Source organism: Centruroides sculpturatus, unplaced genomic scaffold (genome assembly GCF_000671375.1).
Source record: "Centruroides sculpturatus isolate CEXI.00-Female unplaced genomic scaffold, Cexi_2.0 scaffold73, whole genome shotgun sequence".
Classification (NCBI taxonomy): domain Eukaryota; kingdom Metazoa; phylum Arthropoda; class Arachnida; order Scorpiones; family Buthidae; genus Centruroides; species Centruroides sculpturatus.
The window spans coordinates 874,982-888,770 of NW_019384330.1; the positions used below are offsets into that span (position 1 = coordinate 874,982).

At 33.2% G+C, this 13,789-nt stretch overlaps 2 protein-coding genes across 2 annotated transcripts; one reads left to right on the plus strand and one right to left on the minus strand.

Annotated features, from left to right (window-relative positions):
• The first annotated feature begins 1,588 nt into the window (after positions 1 to 1,588).
• On the plus strand, positions 1,589 to 2,922 carry LOC111629695. The gene is made up of 4 exons (XM_023373586.1): positions 1,589 to 2,162; positions 2,236 to 2,423; positions 2,496 to 2,687; positions 2,767 to 2,922. The coding sequence occupies exons 1-4, from the start codon at positions 2,009 to 2,011 to the stop codon at positions 2,902 to 2,904; spliced, it is 672 nt and encodes a 223-aa protein (XP_023229354.1). The 5' UTR covers positions 1,589 to 2,008; the 3' UTR covers positions 2,905 to 2,922.
• Positions 2,923 to 7,718, minus strand: LOC111629684 (protein ALP1-like). The gene is made up of 5 exons (XM_023373575.1): positions 7,191 to 7,718; positions 6,992 to 7,107; positions 6,770 to 6,917; positions 6,414 to 6,705; positions 2,923 to 3,342 (listed from the first exon to the last, which is right to left on the minus strand). Exons 1-5 carry the CDS (start codon positions 7,543 to 7,545, stop codon positions 3,036 to 3,038), a joined length of 1,218 nt encoding a protein of 405 aa, XP_023229343.1. The 5' UTR covers positions 7,546 to 7,718; the 3' UTR covers positions 2,923 to 3,035.
• Between the last annotated feature and the right edge of the window lie 6,071 nt (positions 7,719 to 13,789).

The following is a 13,789-nucleotide window of genomic DNA, read 5'->3' on the forward strand; positions in this document are numbered from 1 at the left end:
AATCTACAGAGCACACAGGCATGACTCATAGTGAATAATATTTTTGATTCTTTTTTGATTCTTTAGGCATGATTCTTTTTCATTATTGAATTATTTTCCATTATTCATTGATTTTTTTTATTTGCTTTGCTCCTTCCGGTTTGCGGACACAAAAAGAGTATTTTAAATCTTACTTATCATGGATTTATTCGCATATGACTGACTAACAAGTAGGCTTATAAAAACAAATTCATGTCACTAAATACCGTTAACAATTTCTACGTAGACAATGCCTAGATCTCCTCCCTCTCCATTGTATACAATGATATAGGTATTTTTCGCTACTCCCACACCTCAAACCGTACAGCCTCTAAAATTGTGGTAAATAAGAATTGGAAGAGTAAAAAACTAAAAAAGTTTTTCCATGTCCAATCCTACTTCAAAATTTAGGACTACACTACGGCATCGCATGTTTTAGGAACCTAGTCACAGAGCAGGCCCTACCACAGGGCGAATGGAGCAGCCGCTCCAGGCGCTAACTCCTAGGGGATGCCTCAGTGGTAAAGAAAATTAAAGAAAAAAATATTTTTTTTTCACTTTTCTATATTTTCCGGGGACACCATAATAGGATCTCGCTCCATCCTAAAACTTGCCTCCGGCCGGCACTGCCTAGCCACACATCGTATCACTAATGTTGCTTAAAATAAGCTATCTGAAACCATCCAGCTAGACCAACCCAGAATACTTAACTGGATGGTTTGCACTTCAGTCACAATAATGCCTTGTGATGGAACATTTTAAACTAGCTCAAGTTCTTCACCTTTTTTTTTAGTCAGTCTTAAGACAACCTGCATTACCATTATTAAACTATCTTGAATTGCTAGCGCACGCAGGCTATAAGGGATAATATCCTGATCCAACTGTTCATGAAAACTCTGAAGATATAGGTAATTCGAACTTCTACCATTCAAGAATGCCCAATCATATAGTAAAGCGTTCACTAGATAATGGAAGGTGAACTTTATTGCACTACAGGATGCTCTGGTTGTTTGACTCAGATTTTTATTTATAATTCGAAGAAATAAGTGTTTCCGGTTTTAGTGTTATATGCCAAATCGATTAAGTAGATTAATATCACAAGTAATGCATTTAAGAAAGATCTCAATACTTATTAAAATATTAAACAAACACTAGTTTATTGGATATAAATTACAAAATAGCTATATGTTTATTTATGAATACTGATTAAAAGTTTTTATTGTTAATTTTATAATACAGTAGTTATAAAAGTTAATATTTAATTGTACCAGTCCAACCGCCATGTTTATCGGTTTTGCGTTTGACGCGTGCGGTACGCGACGCTTTAATCATCATATTTTCAATTTCCAAAAAATTTTCAAACAATATATTTATATCTGTGTATATGTAAATATATACATATATTTCATTTATGCTCAAATGGAGTATTAAACAATAAAAATATAATTTTTATTTACATCTGGTTTACCTAGAAGTTGATAGTGTTAAGTAATAGGTCATATTCGGGTAACACTAGTTTCATCAGTGCATGCAACTGTAACCTGACTCAATCGCAGTCGACGCTTTCCTGTAGTACCTCCTTATGAGATAAACTAATCACGTGGTAACAATGGTTGCTACGCATCGATCGTAAACACCAAAACAATACGTCACAGAAAATGTTAGCGACGAAATCGAACTAAATTATCGATATTACTACCTTAAATACAGAAGGCTTAAGCTGCGAAATACTTTTTAAAAAGGCAAGACCAGCGAGGACATATCGGCGACCGGAAACAAACTGCTTTCTAGTTCCGGCGCCGGCAACAATCTTCAAGGTTGAACGAGCAGTTTGAACTGAGAGTGAGAACCAAAACGGTTGCAGATAGAAATAATCAATTGCGGGGAAGTTTCTAAATTGATGGAACAGCACATGCGATTGCAGTTGCAAGTCGCTTCGTGTGAATGAACCTTGAGTGACGTCACAGCACGCGAAGGACGAATAAAGAAAATGGCGGTAAGGTGGGATGCGGCTTTAGAATCGCGTTTGATAGATTTAATTCGACAATACGAATGTATATGGAATTCTAACACAGAATCGTACAAGAGAAAAGACATTAAAAGCAAGTGCTGGAATGAAATTGGAGCAGTATTAGGGATAGACGGTAAATTTACTAGACATATCTGGTACGCAATTGCAATATCCTGTTAAGTAACTTTTTAGGTTTACATTAATAGGAACTGAAGCGTCGAAAAAATTCCACAATATCAAAACCACGTTTCTGCGAATAAAGAAACGAGTCGAACAGTCACAATTAAGCAATCAAGCTATACAGGAGGTATACAAACCTAAATGGGAACACTGGAATCAACTATCGTTTCTACTAGTTTCGGATAATGTCAGTTCATCCGAATCTAGTTTCCAGGTAAACACGTTTCGTATCTGTCTAAATTACATATTTATGCTTATTTTAAATTGATATATTGGTTTTTAAAAGGACTCCGCACCCGATACACAGACGGATTACACAGACTTACTAACAATAGTTAAAACGGAAGAGCCAGAAGTACAAAGCTGTTCGGCAATAGATACAACGTCTATAACAGCAGAATCTACAGATCGACGACGAAAACGTCCAAGAGATCATGCAGAGAAGGAGCGTGAAAAATTTTACAAAGCTGCCACATCAGTAATTTATTTTTTATAATTTATAAAATTTTGTTCTGATTCCCACTATTATAAACATTATTTTGGTACCTCTAAAACAGGCCCTAGTGGATGTTCCTGATGAGGATGATTTATTTGCTAGTTACATAGCTGCCAGACTGAAAAAGATTCCTGAAAACAGAAAAATGATAGTCCATGAAGAGATAATGAGAATCTTAAATGATGCTTCATCTGCATAACATTATTTTTATATAAAATAATTATTTATTTTGTATAATAAAAGAATATATTTTAAATTATATATATATATATATATTTTTTAATAAATACATTAGCTGTTTCACATTTCACAAATTATTCATCAAATCATTCACTTTGTCCTATTAAAATATTTGGTAAATTTGTCTCTTATCAATTCTGTATCCTGAGTAGGTATCTTTGCATTTTGATCCCTTTTATAATATAGAAAAGGCTGTGTTTCTGTATTTCTGTTAAACTTTATACATTTTAAATAACATGCAACTTTTCTTCTGATGAGGATATTATGCAAAATACAACAAGTCAAAATTATTTTTTTGACCTTATCCGGAGGAAACAAAATTGTATTGTTTAGAATTCTCCAAGCATTGGCAAGCAAGCCAAATGCATTTTCCACCACATTTCTTGCTCTTAAGAGTCTGTAAAGATATAAAAACAAAATGATAAATAATTCAGAATGTCATATATAATTTTATTTGCTGACTAAATAACAGAATATTGACATTTCACAAATTTTATTGATAAATTTTTAATACTTTTTTTACTGCATATTATTGTAAAAGTATTGTTAGTGATTAACTGACCATGTTATGTATATGGTTATGTAATATTTAAATGAAAGTTTACAATACAATACTAATTTTCAATACACAATACTTTTTTACAATACTAATAATCAATTTTTATAATTGTTATAAACAAATACTTTTATAAAAAATTATTTTCTAATAAGATACAAGAAAAACTGTTAACAGAAATATTAAAAGTACAGTACATGTGTAATACTTCTCATCTCTTTAATCTATCAATTATAGTTAATGCTAGTCAACATTTTAAAACTATTCTATATTATATTTTTTTTAAATGTTTTATGTTATTACATTTAATATTATAGACTCAAAATCCATATTCAGAGTGGCTATAAAATCTCTATGCAAAAGATTGAATCTTATGTCCCCCTATTAGGAAATATCTCAATGACAAGTTCAGTGGATGATTGATTAACCAGCTGGATCTGATATGGCATGACTTACCTTGAAGTTCAGACTTGACATGACAATTTGTCTTTTGGAACATTGTGAAAGAGAAAAATTCTTACGTGCCTTATAATATTGAAATCTAAACATATGCTTTAATCCAACCATCAGCATGAAAGACTGTCCAGAAAAACATGGGAAAAATTTAATCTTTCCCATTTTTGCAAAGAGATATTGTAGGGACTGTAAAGTAACTTAGAACTAGCATCACAAAAACTCTATGGTCACTCTGTTAGTGTGCAAAGTTTACTTGATCTCTTGCTTTTACAACCTAACTGATTCCAAGAAAACTCGTTAAATGAGCTGTCTCATTTCCCATAAGTTCAGTGTCATAAACTGAAATTCTTGGAAATGCAATTTTAAGTATATAAAATTGAATAGATATAGCTAACAAAAAATATGGCACTTAAACACAATATTTGATACAATAAAAATAGAGAAATTACATCATTCATAAAAACAGCAAATTTTAAAGTAAGCAGATATAGAGTGAGATTTATAGAAAAATGAAAGAAATATAATTATTATAATTCTATAAAATAAAATTAGCATAAATTATTTGCTTTAAAAAATAACAAATTTCAAAATCTGATAGATAAAAGAAGAAATGGAGAAGTAAATATGACAGATTTCTTGCTCATTGGTTAGAGTTCTCTCGTCTCTCAGTTCCTATTATTGAACACCACTTTACATGATCCACAGTCTCACTTTTCATTTTAGTATATGATCCTAACTCAATAATGTTAGAGTTAACATTTAAAAGATTTGTTAGAAATACATTTCTTTACTAAGAGAATATCAGTAGAAATGAAAATATGCAAGAAAGTAACTCTAAAATCATAGAAATAATAATCATAAAACTGAAGAGAGGTGTTATAGAGAAAAAATTATCAATCACAAATTAGAACATTTACAGAATAAGGTTGTATGTGAAGAGATGAAAGCAGAGTAGAATGCAGTTTGCATTATTTTGTGTAAACTGATCTCTGTTAGTCTATAAACAAAAATATTACAGCCATGGATTTATATAAAAATTCATATTATATAGAAAAGTAAGCAAATACTTAAAAATCATTTTTATAGTTTGAAGTCATATAATGGGAATATTTCTAAATTAATACAGACAATTTAGAGAACTAAAAGATAACATTTAAGACAAATATGAAATATACAAATAAATACAATAATATTAATGAACATTGGGATCCTTTAATTCTTTAATGATAAACTAAATTCAAGACAGTAATTGTAAGAAATATTTTAAATCAAACTTAGATTATGAACAATTATGTAAGATAATAAAATATGTATTTTACTATTTTTTAATTTAAATATTTTATATATATATATACATACAGAACAGAATAAAAAATATTGCAAATGAAATTCTTAGACAGGATGGGAATAAATAACAACAAGCTGGATAAATAAAGATGATAATAAAATAATAAAATATATCAAAGTTAAAGCTTTATATCTCAGTTCTTGATATCAGAAGAACTTTTATTATACATCTTATTTGGCAAGAATTTATCTATGCTATATTATCAGTAGGTTGTGAGTCATCAATATGTAAGTCATCTTTATACAAGTAAAAAAATATGAGGTAGACTAATCCTCCATATATCCTTTTTAAAACTTATCTCCTGTAGTATGAATGACTAAAGAAAAACAATAAAAAATTTAGAATAATAAAACAATATTTGAAATTGTGTTTTCTTTCTTTACAAAAAGAAAAAAAAAAATGAAAATGAGCTTATATGGCATAGATTTCAGACTCATAACAGGTATCTCATAAAAAAACTAACAAAACTAAACTAATATATAAAATATGGAAATATAATGAAACCTTTGAAGCAGAATACATTATAAAACATCACTCCTAGATCTGTATTTAAATTTTTTTTTGCTGATATAGCAATGTCTTACAATCTTAGCAGGCACTGATGGTAGTGACATCAAAGATAAAATCTTGCTTGTACTTATCCTGTATAATTAAATTAATTAATACAATAAAATAAATCAAAGACAAGTCTGTCCAAGAGGAATCACCATTTATTTTGCATTTTAGACTACACATACACATTAATGCAATAAACTTACATATTATATAAGAATATCAGTAATTACAAAAATTTAGCCACATAACTTCTATTGGCATTACTTTTCCTCTTCAGGCAATATCATTCCTAGAGAATAAAGAATCTCTATGATATTGCCTGAAGAGGACAATAATATACTGTCAAAAGTACTTGCAAATAAGCCATTTCCCTAATGCCAATAGATGGTTGTGTGGCTAATTTCTTGTAACAGTATTTGGTGTTAGTGTTATTTATATTTTATAAATATCAGTAATTTTTAAATATTAAGAGAAAATAAATCTGAATGAAGTAATTCACTGGTATTTTATATTGGAAGTAATGTATAGAATATAAATGTATTTGTATTATTACCTGAAGTTAAATAACTGTTTCTGAGCTGTCACTTGTCTATATGAGTATGGCTGGAGTATGCATGAAGTCATTTCTATTTCTTCATCTGCAATAAACACATATGGCAAAGAACATTCTCCACTTTCTAGTGATGCCTCAGGAGGAATATTTAACTCTCCACTTTCAATTAAAGTCTTCAATGTAGTTGCACCCCAAACCATAGAATCTCTCTGTCTGGCATAAGTACCAACATCAACAAAAACAAAAGAAAGGTCTGCTCTTACAATAACCATAGTTACAATACCATAGAAACCTATTTAGGAAAAGAAGGCATCACAAAAATAATTTTACAGACTATTCAAACAGTAAATAAAAACCTTTGTAATCAGGAAGAGCCGAGGCAGCCTCTTCCGGATGCTTCACTCGCACGTGTCTTCCTCCAATGGCACCTACACAGTGCGGAAATTGCCAAGCGTCTTCAAATTCCGAAGCTATTTGAATCCATTCATTTTCAGTTGTTGGAATCTGTCATTTACACAAGGACTTCTTCAGAAATTTAAATCATTTAATAATTATAATAAAACAGACAATTGGCAAACCTTCATATATTCACTATGATAGGCATTATAAATAGCATCCATAACCTCTCTCACTATACCCGAAAGCGTGCTGACTGCTATTCCAAATTGGGCCTTTAAACCTTGATATTTTTCACCTATTTTAAAATATTAATGATTAATACATTAAGCATAAAATGACATTTTATATAATTATATAAATGCAAAAATCTAATCTCACCTGTTGCAAGGTAATGGAGTGTCAAGGAAAGTCGTTCACCAGCAGAAATGGGGCTACGCATATTCGTATATTGTTTCATTATATCAGGTTCTATTTTGCTTAAAATACTATGGAAAGTATCTATATCCATTCGTACATCACCTCTATAACTTTCTGCATTGGATAATCTTAATTCGTTCATTAATTGAATATAACAACTTTGATTTTCACGCCGTTTTTCGTTACACCAAGATTTAACCCAACACGAACGTTTTCTCCTAATTTCAATCGTTTCCAGCGTTTCTGTTAAGGCTAAGAGTATCAAAGCCCGCTTTGCTTTCGGCAAAACTCTTAATTTGCGCTTTAGTAAAGACATTTTCACTCGAGTTTTGTTTAAAATCCATACAATACACTTCTGTTTACATCCGGAGAATGGCGACTATAGTCACGATTTGATTGGTTCGTAATTTGTTTGGGAGAAACCATGCCGGTGTAATTGATTGTAACGAGTAAACACATAGAAGCACACTAGATGTCGCTGGCAGTCAACTGATTGTTACGTGAAATGAGTCAACCATTTCATGCAATTTTATTGTTGCATGAAATAACTTTTGAGAGTCGACTGACAACACGCGACTTTGCTTACACCAGTGTTTCCTAATTTAATTTAGCAATAGAAGTATTGAACTCAATAAGAAAGTAAAAAAATTCCCAACAAAATAATTATGTACGAAATTAAAATGATGCATACGTCAATTAAAAAAACCCACAAAAAACTCAAAATTTGATAACATATCTCCAAATAAGGTAATTGTTCTAAGGAATAAAACACAGCAAAAGGTTTTTACATCTTTACATTTAGTGAAGCACTCCCTCTGACCTATAGCATTAATTAAATGCTACTGGCTCTTTTAATTAACCTTGCTTCGCATATGGTTTGCAGGTAGTTACGATTACATAGTCGCGGTCGTATCCGCAATACATTAATACCCGACAATTCTATTTTTATTTACATTAATTATATTGTTTTGTTGAGTAAAGTATTTGGTATCATTAGTTTGACAATGATCTATGAGAGAAATTTTTATATTCTGTTTTTATAACAAGTTTTTATAAATTCATTGAAATAATAATATATGTTAACATTATTTATAAGGCTACTTTTCCTAATAGGCTAATTGTAACCTTCTTTATTACAAACTAATTTTAGTTTGTTTCTTATTTTTTCATGTTGCATAAAAAAATAAAAAACGGGTATTGAACGGTTATATTATTTTATTAATTACTTGTATAACGTACAGTACATTGTAAGATATATTGTTAGGATTGACAAAGAAATCCAGTCAAGGTTACCATGTAAAAACAAAAGTTTAATTCGCTATTCCTTAACCTATATTAAAACTACAGAAGACTGGAATAAGAGAAAGGGAGGTTAAATAATAATGATTATGTGAGAGATAGGCCTATATCAAAGTCCAAAGTTGTGGATTGTGATAATGTTGTGCTCATTTGGTATATGTAAAACAAGAATGATACGATGTCGGCGAAGCGTCGCCTGATCTTCCAGGTCGATATTTAGTTAGTTGTGGACCTGGCGATTTTCTTATTCTTTTCGCTCCTTGATCGTCCTTCTACGCACGCAACTTCCGTCTACCAGTTATAAACACTTCCACCTTGACCCACCAGTGCCAAAGATGTTTCGTTCCCTGAACACTAGGAGTTCGGTCGTGGATTCGCGCCTCACCAGGACGGGCTGGCCACGTGGAGTTTTCCGAGTTTCTCCACCCTTGTAACGCCTAAATAGAGGCCAGTTACCCTTAAAAAGACTTCATGGAAGGCATTCCCCTTAAGCAGTTTGCCCAAGTGTTGCGTTGGCATAACTTAAAACAACACTTTTCCCTCCACTCCCGCTGAGTTTATTGCCCTCTAGGCCAGTGTTCTGCAATCTTTTTCTACTCGTGGCACACCTATGATTCGACATGACTCAACATGGCACAGCAAAAATGTTATTTCCCTCAAAATCGTATATGATATGATACTATTAATTAATAGAATGTCTTAATTAATGCCATAAACCTATTATTATTATTATGTTGAGTTTTGTGAGTTACACTCAGTTGACACCGATGGCTGTGTCAACTGAGTGTAACTCACATACCGGACCAGAGTCAAGGCATAGTAACTTCAAATCAAGACAAAAATTAAATAAGTGTGTCAGTGTGTGTCTGTATTCAGGAATTTCCTAACAGTATAACATGTATTCAATATACCGGTAGTGGCCTTCTGTAGTGTGATGTATGTGTTTCTATTCAATTTTGATGTTCCCAGGCTTTTGTGTAGCGTGTGGTATGACACATGTACAGGAGAGAACGACGGATACAATAAGCACCCTATCCATCCTCCACAGATGCCTTACTTTCTGGGCGAGTTCTGTGTACTTGCTGATTTTTTCAATGCATATGCTTTGTTCGTTAAGTGTTTGGAATGGATATGTCTATAATGTATGTGATTTTATTGTTTTTGACAATGAGTCTGATGTCTGGTCTGTTGTGGTAAATTGTTTTATCTGTGATTATGGTTCTGTCGTAGTACATTTTGTGCATGTTGTTTTCCAATACCGTCTGTGGAATGTATCTGTAGTATGGTTCGTGGATGTCTAATAATTTGTGTTTCTTTGCAAGCTCTTGGTGTATTATATTTGCTACTTGATTATGTCTGTGTAAATAAGCTGTCTGTGCCAAAAGCTTGCACCCAGATGTAATGTGTTGTATAGTTTCTGGCATGATGTGACATTTTCTGCATGTGTCATTTGTGAGTGTTGTATTTTTGAGTATGTGTTTTCTGTAGTTTTTAGTATTTATGACCTGATCCTGTATGGCAATTATGAATCCTTCCGTCTCCCCAAAGAGGCATCTCTGATCTAACCAGCTGTTTGACGCAGTTTTGTCAACAAAATCCTGGGCCAGGTCATAAGGATGTCTGCCATGGAGTGCCATAGAGTGCCTTTCGATCACCCACAATTGCTTAATGGTGTCTATGCTTTTTATATATTGTGTCACGTCTGTATGATGTGAGTGTAAGTTTAATGGTGTGTTTTTTGAGTCTGCTAGAGTTACTGCTTTATGTAATTGTGATGTTTCTTGTTTCCTGTAGAAAAACTCTCGCAGTGACTGTATTTGTTTGTAGTGAAGGTTAACTATGTCGATCAGGCCACGTCCGCCATCTATACGTGGAAGGGTTAATCTTTCTGTAGCGGATTTAGGATGATGTTGTTTATGCTTAGTAAGTGTTGTTCTTGTTTTCATTTGGAGTCGCTCAAGATCTGTGTGAGTCCAATGTATAACTCCAAAAGAGTATGTGAGTACTGTGACGACATATCTGTTTATTGCTTTAACATCATCTTATTTTATCAGTGAATGAAATACAAGCATAAGAAACACAACAACTGTGATAAAAATATATAAATAAAACTTGAAATTAATAGAATATGTAAAGTTCACGTCACACCTTTCACCTTGTGACCGCACACCGGTTGCGGAACACTGCTCTAGGTAATAAAGCAAACAAAAGAGGAAGACAGAAAATTCTAGAAATAATAACTACAGTATATCTAAATATATTTACATATAACACATAACAGCGATGTCACAACGTAAAGAGCAGGGTTCACTAAGCAATACTTTTCTTTCGTGTTTTACTTACAGCAGAAAGTAAAACGAACACGAAAGAAAAGTTATAATACTTTCCTGTATTGTAATCAGTGGTTTTATCCACTCTGCCATTGACGCGCAAGATCAAATCGTGTCATTTTTTGAATGGGATCGGACTTAACGAAAATTTTACGTTATTGGCATCTATAATATTTTTAAAAACTCATCTATAGGCTCAAAATTAAACCTTTTCCTTTCTCTTTTTTTATAATAACTAATAATGTAAAAATTAGTTTTTAGTAACATATATTAAAACATAGCATCACACAATTTTAACGTGTAGACAACAGCTGAGCAATAGACTTTTTTTTTCTCTCTCTTTCCGTCCTGTGGGGACTAAGAGGGCCTCTTTTAACAAGCCCATTATGGGTTCGGCAAAGTGGTGAGGGACGGACCACCCCCAAAAAGTTCCTGGGAATTTTTCGACTCGTCTGGATTTGATTCCGGATCCCTCAGAGCGGCAGGCTGCCACCTTGACCGCTCGGCCATTCCGCCATCTTGGGCAGACAGAAACTTATAAATTTTTGTACGCTTGGCGTTTTACATTTTATAAATACTGTATTGGTAAAATAGGTGGTATTTGTTTTAACGTATATTTGTTAATTTTTTCTATTTTCTATTTAAAATAAGTAAATAAATAATTTATATATGTATAACGAGCTAGAATATACTACACAGACTGGCTGTAGCGATGCCATGTTGAAAGAAAATTGAATACACTTCCGCCATTTTCCTTTTAGTCAAGGAGGCGTGCCATTTATGTTGTGTAAAGGCAACAAGCTAGAATATTCTAACTCGTTGCGTAAAAGTGTGCAAAGGAAGAATTTTAACCCTGAACTGAGATGGCGAGTCAAAATGACTCTACTTAGTTTTTTTTTTTTTTTTTTTTCATTTTGATGTAGTTTCACGGCCTTTTGTATTGGAAGATCTGCTCGTGAAGTAAAGGCTGCGAAATGCCACCCAAGCAAGATCAAAAGAAGAAAGATATTAAAGGAACAACTAAGAAGGAAGGAGCCTCTTCTGGAGGAAAAGCAAAGAAGAAGTGGTCTAAAGGAAAAGTCCGTGACAAATCGAACAATTTAGTATTGTTTGATAAAGCAACTTACTAAAAATTATTAAGGGAGGTTCCGAGTTATAAACTGATTACGCAATCGATTGTTTCCGAAAGACTGAAGGTTCGGGGATCACTCGCTCGGAGAGCCTTGGAAGAATTAAGGCTAAAAGGTCTTATCAAGCAAGTGGTAAAACATCATAGCCAGATAATATACATAACAACAACAAAGGCCGACGACAACACAAATATTAATGTGCTTTCTATAATGTAAAGGAAAGTAAATAACAAGACATTTCTTTCTTTAACCCTTTACTAAACGTTTCTAAACAACACAAAATATTCTGTAGCAGTAAGTTACAGTGTTCTGCAATCTTTTTCTACTCGTGGCACACCTATGATTCGACATGACTCAACATGGCACTCTACGCACGCAACTTCCGTCTACCAGTTATAAACACTTCCACCTTGACCCACCAGTGCCAAAGATGTTTCGTTCCCTGAACACTAGGAGTTCGGTCGTGGATTCGCGCCTCACCAGGACGGGCTGGCCACGTGGAGTTTTCCGAGTTTCTCCACCCTTGTAACGCCTAAATAGAGGCCAGTTACCCTTAAAAAGACTTCATGGAAGGCATTCCCCTTAAGCAGTTTGCCCAAGTGTTGCGTTGGCATAACTTAAAACAACACTTTTCCCTCCACTCCCGCTGAGTTTATTGCCCTCTAGGCCAGTGTTCTGCAATCTTTTTCTACTCGTGGCACACCTATGATTCGACATGACTCAACATGGCACAGCAAAAATGTTATTTCCCTCAAAATCGTATATGATATGATACTATTAATTAATAGAATGTCTTAATTAATGCCATAAACCTATTATTATTATTATGNTAGGCAAGCTATCGTCTGTACAGTATGTAAATTAGGTACCGTAAGTCTAATACAACTGTAATTTTATACATTTCTTGTGAAAGAAACATTTCTTATTCAACGGCGTTTAAAATTATTTATATTAATGATGTCTCCAAAGTTCAACGAAGTTTTCGCAGAAAAATAACATCAGAAATCGCGGCCGCGGTTTGCTGCGCTGTTCCGCGACGAAAACAAGCGTAAGCAATAGCGTAGTCGAACGGTGCACACTCGGTAAGTAATCTTACAATTTTTTGTTTATAGCATAGTTTATACGGATTATTCCCAAAAAAGTATACGTGTTTTGGAAATGTTAAGTCGAATTAGTCTAGAATCGGTTAATTTTATAGAAGAAAACCTTTCAAACAGCCTTAGTCCGTAAACTTCGCACGTGTCGGGCTGTGATTGGCTCATGTATTTGATTCCTACAACGTAAAATTCTTATAAAGTGGAACGTATCTAAGCGTTATAGGGGGGTCTGCTGTATATATTGCGCGATTATTTTCATATTTTAACGTACTTTGAGTTAATTAAAATTAATATTTTATTATAACCGCATTATGTATTTTATTACAAATTTCTATACGTACTACATGTAAAAAACGATAAGATTGCTATTGTATATTCGAATATCAGTGACGGAATGAAAGCGCTGTATTGTCGAATACGAATCAGCTTTCAAACAGCCAGATTATACGCATTCGCTCATGCGCTTTACAGAGCGCCAACCTCACCGGTTTAGCTGGTGGAAGCTACACACACAAAATATTGTACAATGCTTCTAATCATTCTATTCAGGACCGGTTCTGGGCTGTAGCCGCCTGCCTGCTAGATATTTGCCGCCCTCGCCCGATTATGTAAATCGCGAGTAGATTTATAACTTAACACAACCGATAGAAATTTACTGGCATGTTTTTATGATAGTTCTGTATAGTTGACAGGACTCCCATCTT

Excerpts from the sequence above, each read along its gene's own strand:
- LOC111629695 (XM_023373586.1), top strand. The coding sequence starts at position 2,009 with ATGGCGGTAAGGTGGGATGCGGCTTTAGAATCGCGTTTGATAGATTTA. Across the intron at positions 2,424-2,495 it reads CATCCGAATCTAGTTTCCAG|GACTCCGCACCCGATACACA; the intron begins GTAAACACGTTT and ends GGTTTTTAAAAG. Across the intron at positions 2,688-2,766 it reads TTTACAAAGCTGCCACATCA|GCCCTAGTGGATGTTCCTGA; the intron begins GTAATTTATTTT and ends CCTCTAAAACAG.
- LOC111629684 (XM_023373575.1), bottom strand. The coding sequence starts at position 7,545 with ATGTCTTTACTAAAGCGCAAATTAAGAGTTTTGCCGAAAGCAAAGCGG. Across the intron at positions 7,108-7,190 it reads ACTCCATTACCTTGCAACAG|GTGAAAAATATCAAGGTTTA; the intron begins GTGAGATTAGAT and ends ATTTTAAAATAG. Across the intron at positions 3,343-6,413 it reads AAACAGTTATTTAACTTCAG|ACTCTTAAGAGCAAGAAATG; the intron begins GTAATAATACAA and ends ATATCTTTACAG.